The 24,850-nt window shown below is 44.8% G+C and overlaps 1 protein-coding gene and 1 long non-coding RNA gene across 5 annotated transcripts in view; one reads left to right on the forward strand and one right to left on the reverse strand.

Annotated features, from left to right (window-relative positions):
- Positions 1 to 8,139: 8,139 nt before the first annotated feature.
- Positions 8,140 to 24,850, forward strand: part of LOC109287945 — a 39,503-nt gene continuing 22,792 nt past the window's right edge. The window contains exon 1 of the long non-coding RNA XR_002095017.1: positions 8,140 to 9,978. This is a non-coding gene — a long non-coding RNA (uncharacterized LOC109287945). The remainder of the gene's footprint in view (positions 9,979 to 24,850) is intronic.
- The window catches only part of SPTSSB (serine palmitoyltransferase small subunit B), a 20,570-nt gene continuing 11,808 nt past the window's right edge, over positions 16,089 to 24,850 (reverse strand). For 2 of the 4 annotated variants that reach the window (XM_019503234.1, XM_019503233.1), the window contains 2 exons: positions 19,737 to 19,809; positions 16,089 to 17,766 (listed from right to left, as the gene is read on the reverse strand). In XM_019503234.1, coding sequence (XP_019358779.1) covers positions 17,492 to 17,734 — 243 coding nt within the window. In that variant the 5' untranslated portion in view covers positions 17,735 to 17,766; positions 19,737 to 19,809 and the 3' untranslated portion in view covers positions 16,089 to 17,491. The remainder of the gene's footprint in view (positions 17,767 to 19,736; positions 19,810 to 24,850) is intronic. The other 2 variants (XM_019503235.1, XM_019503236.1) reach the window with 2 other exon arrangements.

Raw genomic sequence — 24,850 nt, forward strand, 5'->3', positions numbered from 1 at the left:
GTAGGGCACGTCTTTACTGCCTGAAGGACTGGGTGTAATTTGGGGTTGAGTAGGGCTGTGGGATGGTCTGAAGAACAGCCCCAGGGGGTGTGTTCAGTAGGGTGGAACCAGAGTAGGCCTGAAGGACAACACATGGGCTAACCCCCACAAGACTGTGTAGAATTGCCCCAGGAGGGGCCAGGGCAAGCAGCCCAGGTCAGATTATTGGCTGGCCATTACCCAGGTGAGGGCCACAAAAGAGGCCCAAAAGACTGCACGTCTGCCACCCAAGGAGTGAATCAAATAAGCCCCAAGGCCTACAGGATTGCTCTGAGAGGGAGCAGCGCAGAGGGGGCACAGTATCGTGCGGCAAGAAAGAGACCCTGTGAAAGAGGGTGGAGTGTGAGAGGCCCCAGTGAGAGGGGAGGTGGTATGTGTGTAAAAGGCCTGATAGGACTATGTTTGGTCTGGCTTTAGGCTGGGTGTGTTGTATGATCCTGGATGCCATCTGCAAGGCATGGATCACAGTGTAGGGAAGGTTTGGAGCTGCAGATAGCGCCCCTGGCATTGGGGCACATAATGGTCAGTTTCTCGCATTTACCACCAGTAAAAGGCATCAGTGAAGTCGTGGCAGACGAGACTGGGCAGATTGTCCCATAGACAGGCAGGTGGGCTGACTTGAGACCTGGCCCCGAGCTTGCTCCCTGTCATACTTCTCTTGCTACCGACACTTGTAGAAACCTTTCTCACTACCTTTCACATCCCATGCTAGCTGCAATTCCAATTGCACTTTGGCCTTCCTGAATTCATCCCTGTATGCCCAAGCAATGCTCTTATTCCCTTGTTGTTTGTCCAGTTTACACTTCTTATAAGCTTCCTTCTTGTGATTTTAGTTTGCTAAAGAGTTCCCTGCTAAGCCAAGCTGGTCTTCTGCCATACTTGCTAGTCTTCCTGTGTATTGGGATGGTTTGTTCCCGCACTCTCAGTAAGGCTTCTTTAAAGTACAGTGAGCTCTCCTGGACTCCTCTTTCCCTCAGTCTGGCTTCCCAGGGATCCTGCCCATGAGTTCTCTGAGTGAGTTGAAGTCTGCTTTTCTGAAATCCAGGGTTCTTACTTTGCTGCTCTCCATCCTTCCTTTCCTCAGGATCCTGAACTCAATCATGTCATGGTCACTACTGCCCAAGTTGCCATCCACTACTACATTTCCCACCAATTCTTCCCTGTTTGAGCAGCTGGTCAAGAAGAGCATGGTCCCTAGTTGGCTGTTCCAGCACTTGCACCTGGAAGTTGTCCCAGATACTCTTAAAAAAAGTCCTGGATAGCTTGCACACTGCTGTATTGCCCTCCCAGGTGATTGAGGTCCCCCATGAGAACCAGGGGCGGTGATCAGGAAACTTCCACTAGCTGTTTGAAGAAAACTCCTTGCTGCTGCCGGGTGGGCAGGGAGCGCCTCACCATGGCAATGTGGAGCTCCAAGCAGTGGTAATAAGCTTCTCTACCCAGCCCCACTTTGCCCTGCTGCTCTGAGTCCTGCCCACTGTCCTGCGGAGGCTCTGGGGTGAGGGCAGCAGGGTGGGGGGCTACAAGACCACCACAGGCAGCGCACATCTACCTCCCCCTTTCCAGCCATGCCACCCATGGGAGAGGGGTAGCTGGGCTCTGCGCTTTGCTTTGTCTCAGCAGCTTGGGTACTGCTGGGTGGTCAAGAGACTGGACCTAGGTCCCTGGCCCTGTAGCCTTGGCAACTGGAAGTCCCCTCCGGCAGGGTTGGGGGTATGGTGGGGCAGTGGCTGGGGATTGAGGGGCACTGGCAGGGCCTGGAGGGCTAAAGAGGGAAGTGAGGGGCTCCAGCAGGCCTGTGGGGGGGTTGAGTCAGAAGCGAGGGGCAATGGCATGATCAGGGCACTGGCATATCAGGACTGTTCAGCACTCCAGGGTAGTGGGGGCGAGGATAATTGCAGTTGGCCCTGCATCGTGGTGACTGAAGAGGGCAGGGGGAGCTCTGATTTTCCATGATAAAAACCCATAATCCCCAAAATTTATAGGTATTTAGAATTTATTTTATTATGGTGATTAAGGCACTGGTAGGCTTCCAAATTGCTTTAAAATTGTAAATATACCAATAAAATATTGTGTTCAGCTGATACCCATACATATAGTGGCAGAAGAACATTGATTTTGGGCTTGTTAATCAACGAGTTTGTGGTGTTTTATCAGAGAACTTGTGATTTTAAACAGAGAAAACCTGAATCCCCTGTTGCTTAGTTTTAATGGATAATTTAAATTTCCCTTGTTGCAATTTAAGTCTCTTGATTCGTTACAGATTGTTCTGGTACCAGCTTCTCTCATTCTCCCCTGGATTTGCCAACCACCCACAACCCATATCCTGCCATCTATAGCTCAGCTTTTCCTTCTCATGCACCATTTGTCTAGTTATATTCTCAGGATAGCTCCACTGTTGTTCAGCTGCCTGCACTGGCTCAGCCTCTGACTTGTAAGACAGGAGTAGCCAGCCTTAGTCTGTCTCCTATTAAGTTTTGTTTGCTCTTTTAGATTGGAAGGATTCCATATTCTTGTAGCTTGTTATAGTGCTTACACCATAAATACACACTTCAGGGTAAATTAAACTTGGCAGTTACTTTAATAACATACCTGTGCAAATACGAAAAATTTTCATTCAAGTCATGCTTTCTTCCCTATAGATGTAATCAACAATTTCTTCATCAGAAATTCTTCATTAAGGGGCTCACTTTGTTCACAGTGATGAACATCTTTCATGTTAAGATTAATGTGTCTTTTAGGAAAACTACTGAGCAGTGAGTGCACTGTACTATTTGTGTATTTCAGAACAATCCTCGAAGGGCAGTGAGTGGCCTAGGTTTAGACAGGAACTAAGGCAGTGATTTGGCCTTTTGGATAGGGTCTCTGAGTACTCCTGTGACTTAAACTTGTAAAAAGGTGGATTCGTTTCAAAAGGAATATGATTATTAAACTCTATAGGGACTTTAGCAATTCAAGGATCTCTGCTGGACAAAAAACTTCCTTAGTTTTTTGCAGACAATCAATGGGAGCACCAGAATCATGAAGCCTTTAAATTACTTTACGATCTAACCCATGAGCCTTTGAAAAAACCCAAAGATGGCATCTTGAACAGTATTTGAAAAGGTGGTTTCAGTTTTTTGCCAACCTTCCATCAACAAACACTTTTTATAATTTGAAGTACTCCAAAATACTCTGCTGCCTGCTTAAAGAAAACCCTGGTTTTGTAGGACTGATAAATGAATTTTACATTCTTGTGCTGCCTCTCTTTACTGTGTTCTTGCCAGCAATTATTTTACAAATTCTGTTCCCAGAGAAATGCATATTCCTTCATACTGATAACAACAAAAGATCATGGGAAAGTAGGGCTGGAAGAGACTTCACAAGGTCCAGCGTCCTGGTAAAGGTAGAATCATCCATGACTACACCCAGTCAAGTGTCTGTTTAACTTGATTTTGAAAATTTCATGAGAGAGAGAGCCCATCACTTCTTCAGGTAACTTGGTGCAATGCTTGACCACACTCACAGGTAGAAAATTCCTCCTGATCCTCCGCTGTTGCATCTTGAGGCCATTGCTTCTAGTCCTGTCCCCTATGGCTACGGAGAAAATACTATCTCCATCCTTGCTATAATTGCCCTTTATGTATTTGGGGACCTCTGTTAACGGTATGGGGATTTGAGCCTGGAGCAGCCAAACCAGCAGGCAGAAGCCAGGGCCTCAGCAACAACAGGCAGCTGGTCAGATACCAGCCCTAACCCAGCCTGGCCTTTCCCATGAAGACACTGAAGAGGAGTCAGGTGACCTGCAGGAAACTATGGGAGCCATGAGCCCCTGACAGGGGGACTCTAAAACTCCTCCTACTTCCTGTGGCACTTGTCCTAGCAACAGTGCTCTTCTGTGTGTTTCTTGACCTCTGCCTTGTTTGGAGATCCTGGCTCTGACCTACCACCTGTCCTGACCACAATCCCGCCTCAACCCTTGGCCTGACCACTCAGACTGCAGTAGATACCTGGTGTGGCTCCAGCTGGCTCCAAGTGCCTTCCCACAGCCCAGTTGATCCTGACACCCTCAGCCTTCTTCTCTCCCAACTGAATACATCTAGATTTTTCAGCCTTTCTTTGCACGGCATGCTTCCCAGACCTCTCATCATTTTTGTTGCTCTGTGCTGGATTCTTTCTGGTCTGTTCACATCCTTCTTGAAGTGTGAGGCCTAAAACTGGAGATGGCGTTCCACTAAGGCCTTACCAATGCTGAATAAAGTGGAAGAATCACTTTCCTTGATTTTGCAAGTGATACACCTGTTAATACAACTCAGTATACTGTTGGCCTTTTTTGGCAGCAAGAGCACGCTGTGCTCATTCAGTTTATGGTCCATAGTAATTTCCAGGTCCTTCTCTGCAGTACTGTAGCCAAGCCAATCCATTCCCCAATCTGTATTTTCCCATGAAGTTATTCCACCAGAAGTGCAGGACTTTGCACTTGCCCTTGCTGAATTTCATCTGGTCGATTGTGGACCATTTTTTTCCAGTCTATCTCGGTCATTCTTGCTGATACACTCATAGCAAGGTGGCCTGATGCGTCACTTCTGTGGCATGTATACAGAGTTGTTTTGCTTTAGAACAATCGGCTACAAACCCAAACTTGACAAGTGACTGGCAAGGGGATTTGCTCTGTGGCCAAGAGAATATATTTCTGATCTAGACTCGTGATTTCCTGAGGAGGGTTAGTTGGTATATGTATTGATTTCAAAGACTTAATGCTGAACTTTTGTTGCTGCAGAGTTTTTGGAATGAGAGTGCTAGGCATCTCTATGTGCAGAGGGGGCAGTTGTGTTCATCTGAAGTCAGTTGGAAGATGGGGTAGATATGCACTTTTACAGACTAGCTAAAATAAGATCTATATATTAGAGTACAAGCTTTTGTGAACCCAACTTCCCGTCATCTGATGCTGTGAAAAGAAGTGCAGAAAGCACAGTGTAACACTTGGGGTTGTGTATGGTAAACTGTATGCTTTTGGTTGTTGTATATTCTGTTTTTATGTGGGTAAGATAGACCCCGTTGTTCTGGCCATGTGCTTAGTACATGGCAAGGTGGGGCCTGTACCTGGGCAAAGTATGTAAAACCCTCTGGACTCATTGGCCAGCAGAAGCAGAAGATCCTCCAGGCAAATTGGTTGGGAGAAAGACTGGACTGCGGCACTCCCTGACTGGACAAGGCCAGGGTGATGTCATGCAGGGGGATATAAGGTGAGCTAGGCTGGTTTGGGGACAGGGAGTAGCTGTGAGGGGGTGGTGAAGAGTGAAGTCTTCTGAGGGAGAAGGAATTTGCAGATAGCAAAAAGGGAAACTCAGAGAGAGCGAGAGAGACAGGGAGAACTGTCCCAGTGTCTGGGAACTCCTCTCTCCTCCTTTTCTTTCCCTTTTTTATGGGTTTAAGGGATTAATACTGGGGAAGAGAGTATTGGTTCCTTGGGTTTGCTGACCAGAAGTAAGGCCTGGCAGTTTTTTAAACAGGGTTGAAACCTGAGAGTTTCTGATCCTTCCCGCTTTGGGCTGGGGTTGAGGTTTGCAATGTTTTTGGCTCCCAGTGGCCCAAACTACCTGCAGCTCAGGCCTAGAGGGTAGGCCTGGCTTTTCCCTTTTGTTTCCTTTGATGGTCCTTTGCTCCAGTCAAGCTGTGCGGTTGGGTCAGCTGTAGCCATTAATCAACCTGGCTTCTTCTGGAGTTTGTTCTGCAGTTTTGTTTCAGCGGGCCATATAATCCAGCCCAGAATTTCTGAGGTACGTGCATGCTGGCTGGAGCCATGGTCACTCTGCACATATGCGCTCAGCCTCTTCGTGGGGGCAAAGATCGGGATTCTACCACTTCCCCAGGAGCAACGAGGGGCCCCTTGTAATGCAGAAGGACCCACGCTCTCAAGCAGCTCCCTGTGGCACAGCGAACCCAAGGAGCAGCTCACAGGACTCTCCAGTGTGGACCCTGTTCCCAAGCCTATTGCTGAAGGGCACGTATAGGGGTGCAGGGTGCTGGGACTCCCTGTTAGGGAGTCCCAAATCCCAGACTGCCTGGGTATGGATGAAGCCTCCCTAAGAGGGTGCCATCTATAGATTTTGCTCTGTAGTTAATAGTGTTTTAAAATTATATTTACAAATTTTTTTTGTTTTGTTTTATTCTGTGTAAAAGATTTGGGTTTTGTATAAACATACTGCTTGTGAGAGAGGGAGTTTTGTTTATATGGGACACCCCAGGAAATTTAGTGTTCCCAGATTTTCTGGATGGGCCACTGTTATCACTTATGAGGTACCCCAAAATTTGGACCCATCCATTTTTGCTGCTGACCGGTTCCCCAGCAGAGGAGTTACAAAAGTATAAAAAGGAGACAGGAATACAAAAGATAATGGAGGGGGAGAGAAGGAGGGGACAGTGGTAGGAGAGAGAAGGAAACAAGCAGTAAACCCATCAGAAAAAGGAGGTCACAAAACCTAATCCAGGTAATGAGATAAGAATTCATAGTCCGTGTTTAAAACATAATTATAAAATATAACACAAACACAGGCAAGTTTATGGATGATTTCTTGTTCTACAGTTTCCTGTTCCAACTGGTTTTTTAAATCTTGTTGCCTGAGAACAGCAATCCTCATGTCAGCGATGGATTATTTGGGGTGGTAGACATGTTCTGCTTCAGGCATTTTTGTCATTCTGCAGCTAATGTCATATTGGCATTTATTCGTTCTTACATGTGCAGATCACCTTGTCTGTTCAATGTAGACAGCAGAAGGGCGTTGTACGCAGGTGATTGTGTATATAACATTGGTAGAGTGGCAGGTGAATGAACTTTGGATGTTGTATTCCTTGTTATTAGGTCCAGTGATGCTGCATCTTGTAGTGAAGTGGGGACACAGCAGACACTTGCTTCCATCAGGCAAGGCCTGATGCCTCTGTAAGGATGGGAGTTCATTAATTTGTTGTTCGAGAGGTGCCAATGGAGGTTGGGAGCTGTCATGCTGCCAAGTCTCTCAGCTGTTGCTTTGTTCCTTTCTCTGGGAGCTCATTTCTGTACTCAGTGGACACGTCTACATGTGCTTTAATGCACGGTAGCCTATTTTACTGTACATTAAAGCATTACTTAAAAAATGTGATTATGCTAATGCACAGTTAAATAGGCTACTGCACATTAAGTGGCACTGAAAAACCAAGTGCATTCATTACTGTGCATTAAGGCAGCCTAATGCGCATTTCTTTACTATGTCACATTGGAGGTACTAAATTTAATGCACATTAGAAAAAGTGCCTAAATGCATGTGTAGACATGCCCAATTTCTTATTAATGCAGTTTGGAATGAGCAGATTTTAAAAGACTCAGCAATTATAAATACAGCAAAAGCTCTGTTGTCCAGCACCCATGGGGAGTGGGGGGTGCTGGATAACCAAATATGCCGGTTACCTGAGAGGCATCTTTGCCTGCCCCCGCTGCATCTGGTGCATCAGTGTGCTGGGGGGCAGGCACCACTCTGCCCCTCCTGCCCCTCTCCTGTACACATTGGATACACTGGATTACATGTAAACTTTATTAATTTATCAATACATTCACCGTGGCCTGAAGTGGGACTCGGTGAAACCGGAAGCAGGACTTCTGGTTTCGCTTTTGCCGTGTCGACTGGCATGCCGGTTAATGAAGTACTGGGTAACACGGCTTTTACTGTATAGAGCTCATGCTGAACAACATACTCCAGGTTGGAATTAGCTTGGATTAGACTAGTTTTAAAAGCCAAGCCATTGAATGTAGTTCAGCAGCATACCAAACCACATAAGAAATGGATCATCAGTAATATCTTTATATTTAGTATAACAGCAGTAATAATAATGGTTGCTTCACTGTGCTTCCTTTTCATTCATCATCTAAACCTAAGATATTTAAACAAGGATATTGAGAACTTTTCCATAAAATCTTATTCATCAGAAAATGATGGGATTACATTGCAGCCAAAACTTTTTGTAGAAATGCTTGTCTTTTCATGAAGTTCATTATTGGGAAGGTTTGTGTCTACTCTATGGTATGTTTCATCATGGAATTGCTGGTCAAAATGAGAGAGAGGGAGAGAGGGAGGGAAGGAGGCGGGGGGAGGATAATCAGTAGCTTGGAAATGGCATTGCTCCTCTGGATTTAGGTCAGGGAATTTTCAGCCTGGATCTCCTGATGGCACTCCCACAGACTGTTGGATATTTATTTTTTCCTCTTCTGCATTTTTTTTGCTTCACATTGGTACAGAAAATAAAAGTCAAAACCTTTCAAGGCTAGTTTTTGTTATAACAAAACATTTCAGGTTTCCTAACCTGATGTTACTAGAGTCTAGAAATACTAGTAAGAATTAATATAAATGTGCGCAAGAGCAGGAAATTTGCACAGATTTTTAAGAAAGTAGTATGTAAAAGTAAACCTCATGTGACTGCTTTTTTCTTCTCAAGAGTCCAGTAATTCTCTCAGTAGGGATCTGAGAACCGATAGGCAATGTATACAGATTTCCTTTATGCAATTCATATGGACTATTGAGTGGATATATAACATTTTGATACTGGAGGGAAGTGAAAGGGACTGGAATATTTTAGCTTCTCAAGTTGAGCTACACCTGGTAGCTGGAAGGGGTTGGCAGTTAGGGGCAGCTGGGAGGAGAAGAGATGAGCTGAAACCCCACACCTGTGCTCTCCTCAGAGGAAAGGGTCATGTTTACTCTGAACATTTGATGATAAAATGTTCAGAGTCCTTTTTAAAAGTAAATGGCTTTAACTGCAACAGCATTATAGGGTGTGGGCTTGTCAGATAACATGCATCCTCCCGGACAAACGAGGTACAGCCTTTGCACACCTAAAGTTCTGTATGTAGGTTGGCAAATGCCAGGTGAGTACAGACCCTGCAGAGGACACAGTTGTGACATCTGAGTTAAAGTATACAAAACTGCAAGGTCAGGCTGGGTTTGACAATAGTGGGAACAGAAATGACCCTGCTTAGAAATCTGAGCTTGAATGTATGTGTAGTGGAAATACCGTTTCACCTGCTTATTAGTGCAGGACCTGATAATGGAAGGTAGGTGATTTAGGCTACTTAATTCCTGGCTCCATCAGCAACCTGTTTTATGATCTTGTGATCTGTACATAATCCCACAACCTCTTGGTTTTTTCATTTGCCAAATAGGAGTCTTACCCTACTCTGTAAAGCAGGGATTGGCAATATACAGCTCACGGGCTGAATGTGGGCTGTAAAGCCCCCAGGCTCTTCCCTTGCTGCACTGCAGCTGGGCAGTGGAGATGGTGGTGGTGGGAGCGGGTCACTGCATGCCAAACTGTGCCACAGACAGCAATAGGAGGGGGATGTGCTTTGCAAGCACAGCCAGATGGCTGGGACACTAGCATGCTGGTGCTGCAGCTGGATGGTGAGGTGAGGTTTGCATGCTGTCACAGTTGGATGGTAGGAAGCAGCAGTGGCAGCAGACCAAGCTGGAAACACTGTGCCACTTGGGATCTGAATAGGGTTGATGTGGCCCATTGCTGTAAAACCTTACTGACTCTGCTCTGGAACATTTTGAGATGTAGAATGAAAAGTGCTGTATTAGAGTGAAGTTATTTAATGATACTTGGTGGAGGTGATGCTTTGGAGCTTGAGCCATTTCTGCTTGTTAGATATCCGCATGAGATCTAAGGTCAGGGGATGGATTCTTCCACTTTTGCCCCCTACCGGTTTCTTAAGCTTTTTGAAGCATCTCTAGCTGGTCAAAATTACAGGTTGGATACTGGACCAGATGTCTTCTGTCTGATTCTGTATGGTAATTCCTGCATTTCTTTCCAGGGAGGAGCTGCAAGGCTGAAGCAGTTCATAATTTCTGCCACATGTGCCTTGTCACCTCACAGAAGCACAACACACTGGCTTCCAGACATCTGGCTGCATGGTGAGACTCCAGCAGTTAGGTCATTATCATCTTTCATTTATTTTTAAATCCCTCTAGATTAGTTCATAACTGTAGGTATTAATTATGCATATAAAATTTCTGGAAGTTATTTGAAACAATACAGTATCTCCTTCCTTTTAAATCTAGTTCTGGGCTTGTTTTTCTTCACTTTAGAAGAGTTTCCTGATTCTATCCCGTATGTGACACTCACTGATGGATTTTGTTGCTAAAGCCAAATATAGAAAGATCACCCCAGCCTACAGACACCTCTGGTGCAGCAATTTCTCTGCCCTCTTGCACATTATTTCAGGTGAAGGTGCATAGCCAAGGGAGGAGTCAGGGCTTTATCTGTGTATCGATTCCTGCCTCCTGTAAATTTGTCAGTGCTGGCAGCTGACACACCTGCATACTCTGCCACTGTGCCAAGGGGCTGGCTCTAGATAAGGGAAGCATAAAGGTCATCACAGCTAGGAGTACTACTACAGCAGAGTCATTGTAGAGATGTGATTCATCAGGGCCACAAAAAGGTTGCATAGAGCCTTTATAACAAAACCCCAATCTATACACTTTGAAAAATATTTTAAACCAGTAATAGAAGTCCTGCATGCATCATAGCTGAGGGTCTCACAATTGTAGTACTATTTGGCAGAAAGTGCTTCTCTTTTGCTCATGTTTAGGGTCACAGTCCTTGGACATGCCATTCCTCTGAAACACTTTTGTAACCTCAGGTGATTCAAGTTTCAAATGATAGGTTTATACCTCAAATTCTCGCAGAAAGTTGGATCCCATGATCCATACCCATCCAGCTGGGTACCCAGTTTAATCTGGCTAGTGATTATCAAGTAACAGACTTAAAAAGGTTGTATAGATTTCTGCTTGGGAACCTTGCAACAGTAGTAGTGTGACAGGTTTAACAGTAGCAGAATTAGTTTCTTCAAAACAAGTATATGGTGATGGTGTGGTGTGGCTTTTGCTGAAAGGTTCCCAGTGTTCAGCAAAATCGTTCAAAGAGACTTTATTTGAGACACTGTGTCCCCTCAATTGGGATTCCTCACAAGCCCCTCAGTAGGCATGACCTGGCTCTGGCAACCGAAAGAATGGATCCCCCAATTAACAGCCCCTCTGTTGGTGCACCCTACGTGGTGCAGCGCCTCTCAATATCTGTCTCCCTGCTTGCCTGTCAGCTGATACTTCTTGGGCAGCCTTTCTCACCTTACTTCAGCCTCCTCCCTGAAACCCAAGGCACTATAATGATTTAGTATCCTCTTTGATCCTAGGCTTTAGTCCTGGGGTATGGACACTTGAAACATCTAAAGGTGACTGTTTCAAAAGAGCAGCAGCTATTATGTTCTAGTTCAGGGATGGCCAGCCTATGCTTGTAATGTGGCACAGGCAGCCTCTGTGTATGGCACACAGCAGATGCAGGGGTGGGGATCAGGCAGCGCAGTGACAGATAGGAAAGGGAGCAGAAAGCAGAGCAGCATACCAGGCTGGGGAAGGGTACTCTGTCTGTGTGGGGCTCAATTTATGGCATGCCTGCCAGATAGGTTGGCCTCCACTTTTAGGTGTGAGCAAGCCTAGAATGCTTGGACAAGCAAAACTGTCCAACTTTAACAATACTTCAGGAGTCTAAGCTGGAGTGGTTTTGCTACATTTGTATCATTCCCAACTTGTCCACACTGAACAGTGCAAGTAGAGTGTAACAGCTGTTGACCCCTTGAAAGGGCTTCAAAGGTATATGTATCCAATATTGCCAACCCCACCTGTCAAAAATCAAGAGACAAACTCTTAAAAATCAAGAGATTTTGCATATAAATCTCTGGGCTTCCAGGGACTATATGGCCAGTTCTGGTCCTGTTGGGCATGAGATGTGCCAGAAGAAAAAATCCCAAGATTTGAGAGTTTTATCATGAGTCAGACTTAATTTTACTTAGAAATCGCAACTCTCATGATACATTCAGGAGAGCTGGCAATACTGTGTATCCATACTCTTGGAACAAACCATTTTAACATGGTTAGCGCCAGGTAAGGGATATTCCCCAATTAGAGTGTCCACACTTGTCCCTTGAGGACCTAAGTAATTTGTTTTACCTGTTCTATTCTATTCTCATAACTCATAAATACACACAGGCATCCGTAATATTCATACAAACAAATGTTCATATAGCTCTGTATAAATACTGTTATTGAAGTCATTTCAGCATAAGTCTCTGTCATGTACCAAGCCTTAATATATGTTTATTTGCTGTCTTACGGTTTGTCGTGTATACAGTTTAAGCAGGACAATACAAGCTCCCCACCCCCACATAATAACACCCTTATTCAATAATCAGTATAACCCAACCTCCTATGCCATATATATATTAAAGATGATCTATTTTGAAGTTGAGCTGTTTGTTTTTGGGAAGTAGATTGACAAGGTTGAGTTCAAGGCCCCGTCAGGGTAAAGAGATGCAAATTTGGTGCAGGAAGTTTGAGGAAGGAAACCAGGAATATTATAAAAAAATAAACCTTTGTAGTATGGTTAGTAAAATGTATACATTAGTATAGAGAGACAAGTAAATCTGTTCTGAGGCAATTGTACAGCGATTATGCAAACTGGGGAGCCATTAGCAAAGAACTGGGAATTCCTTAAGGAGAAATTGTGTAACATCCCAGCATGGAGAACAAGGGAGATGACCCTTAGTGTCTGGATATGCTAAATTTAGGAAAGCAGGTAATTCAAGTAAATAAAACCATCCTGAAATTTTGCCGTGAGTAAACTTGTGGCAGATTTTCTATTTATTTTATATGTAGTATGTGTGTATATGTAGGTATGTGTATGTATTACATGTAGGTGTAGGCACTAAAATTTCACTTTTCAAGTTTTCACTCGAAGTATGATCTTCATTTTTCAATATTTAAATAGCACTAACCTGCAATGGGTAAATGTAGATGTGCCACTGCACTGGGAATTTCCAAGCTGTGCTCATGTGTTACAGTTATAAATACCTACTATATTGACTCGCATATGAAATTCACCTTCGTCCCCTCCACCCCCTGCCCCAATTTAGCTGCTGGAAACTGGGGTGCATGCCTTAATGGAGGAAATACAGAAAGTAGAGCACACAAGAGCTGAACTGCCCCTCTTCAAGCTGCATGGGCAGCCAGTGATGCCTTCTGAGTAAGCTGAGGGCCCACCTGGATCAAGAGGAGCTGGGCAGTTTGGCTGCAGTGGGAATAGGTCCTCAGCTGACCTGGCAGGTGCCGCTGTGTTAGTAGTAATTAAAATAAGAATGTAAATGTAAGAAATCATCAATTACACAGAAAATTAAATATTACAAAGAAAACCCCATTTCCCATAGAAGTCTTTAAATCCACTGACATGAACGACAGAATTATTCAGTCTCTATGAATAACAGTTTTGTCTTCTCATCTTCCATGGGTATTATTCTACCAGCAAGGATAGCTTTTTGACATGCTTGGGGAGTTCTTAAGATTACAGAAACAGAGGGCAGGCATATTCTATTACTCACTTGGACTAAAGGATCTTTTAAATTACTGAAGATTAAGAGGTGCATGTAGAAAAATTTAGGTTGACGGTCAGGCTCTTAAAAGCTTACAGCAGTGAAAATAGAAATACCTCTATCAAGAGGCCTATGATTTCCTTAAGTGGAATTTGGAAACTAGGTTTTGTTTTAATAGACATTGTGCATGCATACTTTGCCTTGCAACAATGGTAGTATACTAAGAATTGCCAAACACCTGTGACTTCAGTTATAACCACCTTTTGGAGAGAAATTGCACAACAGATATAGAAGCACTGCTATCAACAGTTGCATTTTATTTGTAGAACCCAGCACGGCCAATGTGGTGTGATTTATTTTCCAGAATGCAATGAAACATCTTCTCTGTTGAGAGGAGAGTTCTCTTCAGACCCTATGTAACCATAGACCAATTGCACAGGAAGAGAGCCAGGGTAGTGACTGAAGTTTGCATTTAGAGGGGCTCCATAACAGGATGAGTTAGGAATTGTGCAATGGTTCCTCACTTAAGAAGCATGCACAGGGAAAGAGAGCAAAGAAGCAGGCATGTACCAAGTCTGGAGGGCTACATAGCCCCAAACATTGTGCTGCATTTGGAAAAAGCTCTGTTTTAACTGTAAAAAAGAGAATCATAGAATCATAGTGAAATAGGGCTGAAAGGGACCTCCAAAAGTCTTCTAGTCCAACCTCCTGCCTGAGGCAGGATCATCCTATACAAATCCATTGTCTAACTCTTAGGAAAAACTATACAGCCAACCCTGACAGCCACACAAGACACAACACCCTAACCTGCCACACGTAAAGCAGAGGGACCATGGCAGCCAATGTCCTGCTGCTGCTGATGTTGTTAATATACACTCAAGAGAGCCCAGGCAGGGGGCCACACCCCACTACCACTATAGATGAAGGCCAAAACTCCCACCGTCTATAGCAAACTGACCATGGGGTAAAATTCCTTCCTGACTCCAAATATGGCATTCAGTCTGACCCTGAGGGGAGGGGCAAGACCCTCTAGCCACAAACCTCTGGCTTTAAGTCCCAGCAGGAGCACTAGCGCAACCCAGTCAAAATCCCCAGCTTTGGATTCAGCCAACATGCAGAGCCTCTGAGGAAAATTAAAAAAGAAAAAAAACCTCCAAACCCTGATAGCATTGGCAATGTGTAGGGGGCGCATGGTGGTGCACATGCAACCCCTGAGCATGACGGTGCACCCCCTGTGAAAAGGTGTCGTCAACACTGCCAGCGATGCCTGTGGGTGGGCGCCACTCACCACCCTCCCTTTCTTGCCACCAAAACTGTTGGTGGCATCTGTGGGTGGCCCGTGATTGCTGCTGGCCACTGCCAGCACCGCCACCGCTGACCACCAGTTGGCACTTGCCCCTGCCGCCACCAGTGCCATGGCTGCCTGCGGGAGCTCGCCGCTTACTGCTGCCGTGCTCCCGTCGCTGCCAGTGCCGCCACCACCTGCAGGAGCTCACTGTGCCACCCCAGCCTCTGGGGGCACGCGGTGTTCATGACTGATACAGTGGGAGCTGGGGGAGTGAGGGAGATTCGCTCTCAACCCCATGTGGGAAAGAAGAACCATTTTGCCAGGTGCCCCTCAAGTGCATGCCAGTGATGGCATATCAGAAGGATTCCATCTAGATAAGGTTGAATCAATCAAAATCAATGAGAGGGACTGGATTTTGCCAGTGGAAGTACAAGGAAAAATGGTTTAATTTAAGTTGGACAATGGAGCTCAAATTAATATTTTACCAGAGCATGAATATAGCAAATTTAAATTGAGACCAAAAGTGAGTCAAACATGCATCAGAATACCTGGCTGTTCAAGAACAACTATACCACCCAAAGGGAGACATTGCTAGCACCCAGTATAAAAGCAGAGTATACAAACTTCCATTCATTATGGCACCTGGAGAGAGGACACCGATTTTGGGTCTAGCTGCTTGTGAGAAATGTTCTAAGAAGACAACATTTATACCTCCTGATGCTCCTCTTTGCTTTCACTGCAAAAAAGGTGGAATAAGAAACTAAGTGGTAAAGACTCACTCCAGAGTGACGTGCCAGTAACCTCTTATTTGTAGATGGGTGTTGATTAATGTTTGTATTAATTGATTTTTTTGTAGTTATTGTTAAGAAGGAAGATGTAGTGATAGAAGTTATAATTTAGAGATGTTTGCTAGCAGGAGACTGAGGGAGTTGGGAACTGCAAGATGGTCCTTCTGTTAGGGAGTAGCTAGTTGGTTATCTGAGACACAAATGGACTGCAGAGGTTTGTCTAGCTCTTCTCATTCACATATGCCTGTGGTTATTGAACCCTGTGATCCAAGATGAACACAAACTGCTACAGAGGGAAAATGTGTCATAACTTTGGAAAACTTCTGCAAGTTTGCTTCCACCTCATTTCTCCTAGTTCTGTAAATATTAGGAATCGGATTCATATTTACAATGAAGCTTATAACAGTATGAGAATCCTGAATTAGGTCAAGTGACATACCAAAAATCTCATTACATCATGTGTTGATATTACTGCACAACTCGGATAGTGGAACAAGTTAGCCCAGGTTAATCAAATGGCAAACAGATTACACACATACAAATAAAAGATACTCAGATTAGTTTAATATAATTACTAGATGGATAATAACTGGGTATTGGAAGAGATGAATGATACATTTAAAAGAACTAAGTTTTATTTTGCTTTTGAAAAATTGCACACACATGTTCAGGTCTGTTCAACCTTCAAAACATGGCTTTGTTTTTGTCATAAGCTCATTCATTTTACCATGAAGAATCCTGCTGATAAAGGATCTCTCAGTGATAACACAGTGAGGATTTTCTTCATAATATAACTGTGTAAACAACTATTTACACTTTCACAAATAGTAGTTCCAGTTGTAAAGGTACATCGGCTGCATAGATATTGCTTGCTTTTTTGGCATTCATATTTGATTCAGCTGTGCAGTGAAAAGCTTGCATTAAGAAACTCCTGAAAGGCAGATTTAATGAATTGCATTTCTTTGTAAGAGGTCCCTATATCAACGCTTCCCTCTAACTGTTTCAGCATTCCTGCAGTTATTAAAATATTAATATATCACTTCCACCATCATCTTCCTGTAACTCAAACACATTTTGTTTGCTTCAGTGAACGGTAGTAGAAAGGAAAGAAATTTGTTTTGGTATCAAGGGAGGCCAGAGTGCACCAAAATGTAGTCTCTATAAATACTGAGTGCATGTTTAACAGTAATTCCTGCATTCATTTATTCTCAGTACAATGAAATATTACCTACAATATAATTTTAATATTGCAGTTAAACCACCAAAATCCAAAAGCAGCACTGTATTGACCCTGGATTCAGGCTCATGCTATCTATTATTGACCTCTTACTTTTTAAAGGAAAAATTGAGCAGTCGGATCTATCCTTTTGAAAAATTAATTGATTACTTGGGCTAACTTTGACTATGCTGTATTTGACTCAGTTTCTTAATAACGTAAGCCAGGATGGAAAGAAAAATTGCAAGTTTTGTCATTGTGCTCTCCTTGCACAAATAATATACATAATAAGCATAATATCCTTCTTTACAATCTTCATAAATAATTTTAGCTGCTTCTTGCTGTTCATTTTAATATGAAATTTCATATTAATCTTAAAGTCAGATGCAGACAGTATACTTTATGTAGGTTTAGTTTGCACATAATGCTAAACTAGTGAATAAGAAATATGTTCTCTAAATGCCAAAGAACAAAATTTTCCGTCTGCAGATCACCTATATATGTGAACATTATTTGTATGGTGGATAAGCTGAAGATCAGGTAAGTAAAGCAGTCCAAGTGATGTGTTTCATTGCAGCAGAACAAAAGCTGTGCTTGTATTTTATTTAACTAGGACTGTGAAGCCTGTAGTCAGTGCATTATTCTGGTTTTCAGCTATGGTAATTAAGCAAGCCAGATTTTGCTTTTAGACTATAATATGCAAGACTGAAGATGACATTTCCCAGGATGCAAGTTTAGTTCAGTATGGGAACATTACTTTCAGGCTGGCCTCCAAATATCTCAGAGAAGAATTCAAAAGCCAAACGGATGTGAATAGGTATAAAGACGTAAGCTGTGTATACCACCATAGCGAAAACAGTAACAACAACAGTATTAAACATGGATTGCTCCCAGGGTTCTAGGACATAGCTACAGGTGATCAATAGATACTGGTAGTACAGCCAGTACATATAATCTTTCACACGCTTAATATCCATCTTCGGCTTTTACTGGTGTCACGAAAGTTAACCTGTAACAATAAAGAAGGATGAATTACAGTTGAACTGAGATATGAGTATAAAGCAGAAAGCCATAGGTTGGGGTGGGGAGGTGGGGAGAGGTGGGAATCTTGCCCAGCGAGTTGTCATGTCACACAGAGCTGTGTATCCTGTTCTTGTCCACAAAACAGAATATATTCCAGTAGTGTAACTTGGGGGGTGACCTGGGTAGGAGCCCCAGACACCATCTTTGGTGATGGGTGTACAAAAGGAGCTGTCACCATGCCCCCACCATTGGCTCTGTGGCAGCTGGTACTGTCCCATGTAGCTTCTGCCCTGCTTTGCCTCTGATCTGTTCCATATCAGGACTTTTAATCCTCCTGGGGTTAACATGAGCAATACTTAGCTCCAGTTGAGGAGACATTCAATCTGGAAAAGCTAAAGTTGTATTAGTTGGACACACTTAATTCTTATACCCTCATGATGATTATTCCCTTTTACGTCCTCCTGTGATAGGACTTAAAGCCATGTTCAGCTTGTGGATGCACAGAAGACAGAGGGATATGAAAGAGAAGGAAGGCTTTGTGCCAAAGTTCTGTATACCACAAGGGCAAACTTGTTTCCTTCCAGGATAAGGATGCATTTTAAAAGAAGAGAGCTGCTCGGTCCAAAGTCCCCTGTATATTTCAGTCAGTCAGGTTTTTTTTAAAGAAAAAAATACAGAAAAACAAACAAGGAAACATATATTTTGCAAGTCTGAATTTTCTAGCAAAAAAGCAATTTGTATTATATCTCAAAGGCTTAAATTAGCCATAAGAAATATTTTCAGCACATTCTATGGAGTAACACATGTGACCTTTGAAAAATAAGAGGAGTGTTTTAGGAACGTTTAATACCTCTAAGGAAAAACTCTCCTCTCAGAAGATCACATCGGGTAAAAAATGTTAGGCATTTTTTATTTCTTCCTTTGAAGTCATTATGCGAGTGCCTTCAGTAGTCTTTACATTCAAGTCTACAAGTGATTGTCTATGCAGAGGACAGTGATAAAATAATTATAAGGAGCTAATCATACTCCAAATAGACATTTTAATTTTGTTCTAAATTTACATGCAGAGAAATACATACATTCACTGAATCCATCTGTCCGTGGTACAAGACTGGGGAAGTGGACTGGCACTTCTTACAGATTGCCATTTTGGAAGTTTAACTGATAAATAACATTGTAGATAAGCTACCTCCATAAAGGCAATGGGGATTAGGAACACTTGAATATTTGTACCCTTGGACTAAAACAGTGATGGACTATTAACTTAAATCAAACATTTACATAAGCAACACTCCCGCTATCCTTCCAATGGAGGTTGCAAATTATACTCCCCTCACATTAAGGCTTCATACCAGTGATTAAAAATCAGATAAAGGGCATTGCTGAAGGCAGAATACCACAGGAAATGGACCATTGGTTTGTTCTGGTATTTCATATAAAAGTTATATTGTAATTGTTGCTGTATACAATTTGGTTAGTGGGAAACAGATCAGGTGAATGTGCCCTAAAATGTCAGCCTCCTTGACCTCTCCTTTCAAGAAGAGACTCAAGAATTGCCAACCATAAAAGGTCAAAAATCATGTATCACATACTCAAATCAAAGCAATCCATGGAGATTAACCTGAGGCTAATCCCTTTTTTGATAAAGATATAATGCTTTTTTTGGTTTAACTTAAAAAACAAAAACATTTAGGAGCAGCCTTGCCCTCAGTGTGCAATTGGTCTTTTCTAATTGAAAATTCAAGCTGATATCTATCTACAAACGTACTTGCAATTTCACAGCTCTTGGTGTGAGAAGGACTGCTGTTTTCTTGCTGTCATCAGTCCCTACTCCCATTAAGAGGCTAGCCATCCCCCGCCTTTCCCCCTCCATCTCCCACCCCTGCTCCTTGCTGAACCCTCATCATACTTGCACCCTTCCCCTTTCCCCTCAGGGTGTGACCGTGCCGTGATTACCTGTTGCTGATAGCAAGTGTAGTGGAACAGCCAACAGTGTTCAGCACAGGCTCAGAAATGGGGGTGAAACCTGCTAATATAATGTAAAGAAGCCTTCATTTTTCTGTACCACAGTCTGCTTGTCCCAACACATTCCCTTGTCTCCAGTCCCCCATTAGTCTCCTCCCACTTTCTCATTCCCATTCTGTCTGCCAACTATCCCTGTCGGTTGCATTAGCTGTATTTCCACTTTACACTACGTGCCAGGAGCTGACCAAATGGCAGCCGTTTCCACTGAGAGAAGTGTGGTTGGAGTGCCATTGCAAATGGGGACAGGTGGGCTTTGCCAGGGGCAGCATTACTTTCAAATGTACAGGCTACTGGAAAAGATGCAGCCATATTGGACACAGAAAGAAGTTACATTTGTTGTGTGATTGGCCGCCTGAAAGTGCTCTACAGCCATGCCATGACCCAAGTGCAGAGCTGCAGAGCACTTTTAAAGTGCCCAATCATGTGACAAATCAATCCTCATCAAATGAGGGATTGGATGGTGCTCCACTTTTGAGTGCCTTAGGGAACTTGTATTCCCTAGAATTAATTTGTGGCATGATTGGAGCTGGGCTGATGCAGCCCAGCCTTGCCTCCAGGGCTTCTGCAGGAAGGGAAGGGAGGGGAGGGGAGCAAGATGTCGGTTGGGGTTTGCCCAGCCTGAGCTGGAGGGGGGAGGGTGAGTGCCCCCCCGGAGCCCTCCTGCCTTGTGACCCCCCAACCCCTCCCTCCAGATCTGGCTGGGCAAGCCCCAGCTGGCATCTTGCTCCCCCTCCCCTTTTCCCTCTCTCTTCCTGCAGACAGCACTGGAACTGGAGAGGGGGGTGGGGGAAGGTTGGGGAAGAGGGGTGGCTCCTCTGTTGCAGGCAGGCTTGATTCCTGCCCTCCCCACAACAGGTAAACGTCTGTTGGGTTGAGGGGGGAGGCTCTTTCACTCATGGTGCTTTATATAAAGTGCCATGAGTTAAAGTAGGAACCTACACATCTGTAACCCATTATTAGCTGAGAGTAAGCTCTGTCTTCAAGCCTGTTGGTATTAATAGGAGACAGTATTCTTTTCAGAGAAGGGCAAAAATAAGATTTCAAGATACAAATCAAGAGAAACCTTAAAACCTCAACAAATAATGCATGTTGTACAATAAAACTTTCAGTTAGCAACTGTGATTCACTGTCTCCTCTCTTTAAAATAAAATAGCTTTCACTGGGTATATTTACATGAGATGTTTACTGCTGAGCTAATTAGGCTCTTCAGTAAAGTCTCCATGACTGCATGTGCGGCCCTACTAGGTTGCAGTAAACTAATAAACACTGCTGTAGTTTAGTACTTATGTGTGGCACAGTGAATGTTGATTTTAATGGCATATAGTTGGGGTAGGCAATATTTTTTGGCTGGAGTGCCAAAAAACACCACAGTGCCTACCTTGGAAGGTGCCGGAGTGCCAGCATACCAGAAAAGCAACATGAGGGCAAGGGGTACGTGGCAGGATGCCCTGCTTGTGCCCCTTGTCCCCCACCCAAAGCCTCTGCCCCCCAGCCCTGGCTCTGAGGCTGTCAGCAGCAGCACAGTCGCCACCAGCATGGAGCTGATGTCGGAGCTGTGGATCCTGGCACAGCTGTTTGCAGCCTGCTCGCTGCTTGCTGCAGCTGCCCAGAGCCTGGGCTGGCTACAAACATCTGCGCCAGGCTCCGGAGACCAGTCACCAGCTCTGTGCCAGGAGCGGGGGAAAGACCGGGGTTGCACTGCCTCAGGCCCCTCCCCCACTGCCCGCTCCAATGCATGGGTGCATGCACCGGTATGGAGCTGATGCCAGGGCTCTGGAGCCCAGCACAGCTGTTTGCAGCCTCATGGCTGTAGCTGGCCCCAGTTCTGAGTAGCTGTTGCCAGCTGGGAGCCTGGGCTGCTCCCAGCAGGCAGCTGGGATGCTGCAAGCCCTGCTGGGAGCAGCCCGGGCTCTGTCACTGGCAGCAGCTACCCAGAGCCAGGGCTGGCGGTGGCATGCTAAGCAAAATGGCCTTGCATGCCATGCTTGGCATGTGTGCCAGGGTTGCTGACCCCTGGCGTATAGTATACTGTGGGCACGTCTACACATGACACTACGTTGCTGTAGTGAGCACAAACTGACGCTTATGCTACGTAGCGACGAGCTACCTCACTATAGCGCATTGCTATGGTGATGTAGCTGCTAAAAATAACCGTGCACCACCAGGATGGTGCAGTAATGGGTTTTATGGTGCCATCATTTAGTACTTTCTAAAGCAAGTACTAAATGACGGTGCAGTAACAACTGCACCATGGGGGACAGACGCACCCTGTATTAACAAACGAGAGGTGCACTAATTACATATAAACAACCTGAGTCACTAATCAAGAAACCAGGAGTGGAATCAGTGAGATTTTCATTAGGTTAATGAGCTAGGGACAGAAGTTGCACATAAACTGGTTTAAATGATCAGAAACTGGTTTAAACTTGTAACAGAACAGAAGCTCAGTGCTCATAAACCAGTTTCAAAATGACTTAAACTGGTTTAAGATAATCGTAGTTGAATGTAGTATCAGACTTAACTTATTTGGGTCAAGCTGGTTTTTGAAACTTCAGTCCCAGGCCCTGTCATGGTTCAAATTAAATCAAGAGTCCCGCAGCATGCTTTCCATCCCTGGGCTAGGCTGTGCTGTCTGCTTCAGAGAGCAGGGATGGCCCCACCCCTCTGCTCCCTAGCTGGAGCAGTGAGGGCTGGCTGACAATGAGGTGGGGGAGAAGGGGAGGGGGCAAGGCCAGCTGGGGATGCAGTCCAGTCTGCAGGGGTGGGAGGACTGGGGGGAGGGGTCCCAGGCAAACCTCAGTTGGGGTCTGGGGCCAGGGAGGGGGTTAAACATGTCTTCCCCTAGTCAAACTTGCTACTGGCTGTGACTGTGGACTACAAATCCCAGAGGCACCTGGAAGCAGGAAGAAGAAAAGTGATAAGCAATCCTGCAGAGTCCTGCTGTTGTGATTTTGGACTGGAAATCCCAGAGACCTTGGGGGCAGCAGGAAGATGAAGTGAACACACAGCCCATACTGGCTGTGTCAGAGCGCCATACTTCAGCACCCCCAGCTTCTGGCACATGCATTTCCTGAGTCAAAGGTAAATGTCTGTCCAATTCTGTTTCAATTTAATCTCTGAAGTTTAAACTAACCTGCAAAGACTGAATCAATTCAGGCTCAGACTTTTTGACTGTCTGTACTTAGCCATGAAGTTGAAGCACAAGCAGGGCTGGATTAACCCTTTAGTGGGCCCTAGGCAAACAAACTTGTGGGCCCCTACTTTTTTTCATTCAATAATTATAATACACAAAATAAGCACAACTGGGCTGCTTCTTCACCTAAGGCTCTAGGCATGTGCCTAGTTTTCCTATGCATTAATCTGAACCTGCGGGCAAGAGAATCTAGCACTGTTTCATTTAACAAAGCAAAAATAAAGTTTTCCAATCTGAAGCTTTTTGTGAGGCACAGAACAACCTTCTCACTTATAAGTAATCAATATAAACAACTCTTGGCTTTGAATGTAATAATGTTAAAAGAGAACACCTATATAAAATACAGGCAACAAACCAGATCTTTCAACAGGTCCGTTAAGAATGCAAAGCACACCAGTACACACAGAGCTCTAAGGAAAGTGACAGCAATCCCTGAGAAGTTAGTGGATGCATGTTCAAGGTGCAGTGGGGAGGAGAGAGACAGTGGGGGCGAGGGAATCATATATTTAAATGGGAAAATCGGTTTGCATAACAGTACTTCTAATAAGTAAAATGTACAGATCTTAGAGTACGTCCAGCTCTTGTAAACGAATTGCATCAAATGATTTTGGAGCCTGCAGCAGGAACTCTCTCAATGATGCTAATATCTCCTCCATTCCTGTCTTTTTTAATAGAGTAAGAATGATGTTGTAGCTGTGATGTGAGGGGCAAGGATTTCTTAGCCCCCTCATCTACATATTACAGGTATTGCATAATTAACTGGTGAATGCAGTATTAACAGGAGACCAGCTACACATGCAAAATAGCTATTACACAATAAAAAGCTCCAACCAGCAATAAAGTTAGATCCCAAAAATGTATACTAACTTAATAGCTGGTTGCTATTGAGCTTTAATGTGCACATGTAGCAGGGTCTCTCCTGCAACTGGGGGCCCCGTCATCTGACAGGGCTGCCAGCTGCAGGGGTACAACATGCCCAGCATGAAACCCCTGCGCCTGAGGGATCATGGCAGCCATGATCCCCAGGGTCTGTGGGTTTCATGCACCCCTGAGCCGTAAGGATCATGGCAGCTATGATCCTTCAGGTCTGGGGGTTTCATAAACTCTGGATCTTGGGGATCATGGCTGCTGAGATCCCTAAGGCTCAGGGGTGCATGAAACCCCTAAACCTGGGGGATTGCAGCTGCTGCAATTCCTTGGGCTCCAGGCTGTGGGAAACTCCTGGGGCTGGAGGATCACTACAGGGCAATCTCCCATGGCTGGGAGGCTAGGGTTACCATATTTCCAGTTCCAAAAAAGAGGACACCTGTTGCATGAGGGAGAGGGAGTATATGACTGGGGGTGGGATGGGGACAGTGATATGCTGGTGCCCTGCCCCTGCCCATTCTGTTGTTCCTCACTCCCAAGCCACAGGCCCCAGACCTGCTGCTGCCCCTTGCTCCCAAACCACATTCCCCTGTCTCCCTTAGCCATGTTTGAGTCCCGTTTCTCTTTTTGGGGTTTTTTGTTGTTCTCCCGCCCTGGCGGGGGGTCGGGCTAGAAGATCTACTAGGTCCCTTCCGACCCTTAATCTATGAATCTATGAATCTATGTTGGTGCCCCTCACTCCCCACCCCAGCCCCCTGGCATTGCCAGTGCCCTGCCCTCCCAACGCAAGGTCCCCTGCCCTCCCTGGTGTCCCTCACTCCCAACCCACAGCCCCCACTCCCCCCAGACCTGCCCCTGCAAACACAGGCAGTGGCCCCAGTGCCGTGGGGCCAGCCACGCACCTCCCTGCTGCCCCTGAAGGGCCGCCCCACCCCCTTCCTCCACTAAAGGGGGAGGGACCTCCCTTGCCCTACTGCAGTCCCAG

This window comes from Gavialis gangeticus, unplaced genomic scaffold (assembly GCF_001723915.1).
Source record: "Gavialis gangeticus isolate Ggan-Ray unplaced genomic scaffold, GavGan_comp1, whole genome shotgun sequence".
Lineage (NCBI taxonomy): Eukaryota > Metazoa > Chordata > Crocodylia > Gavialidae > Gavialis > Gavialis gangeticus.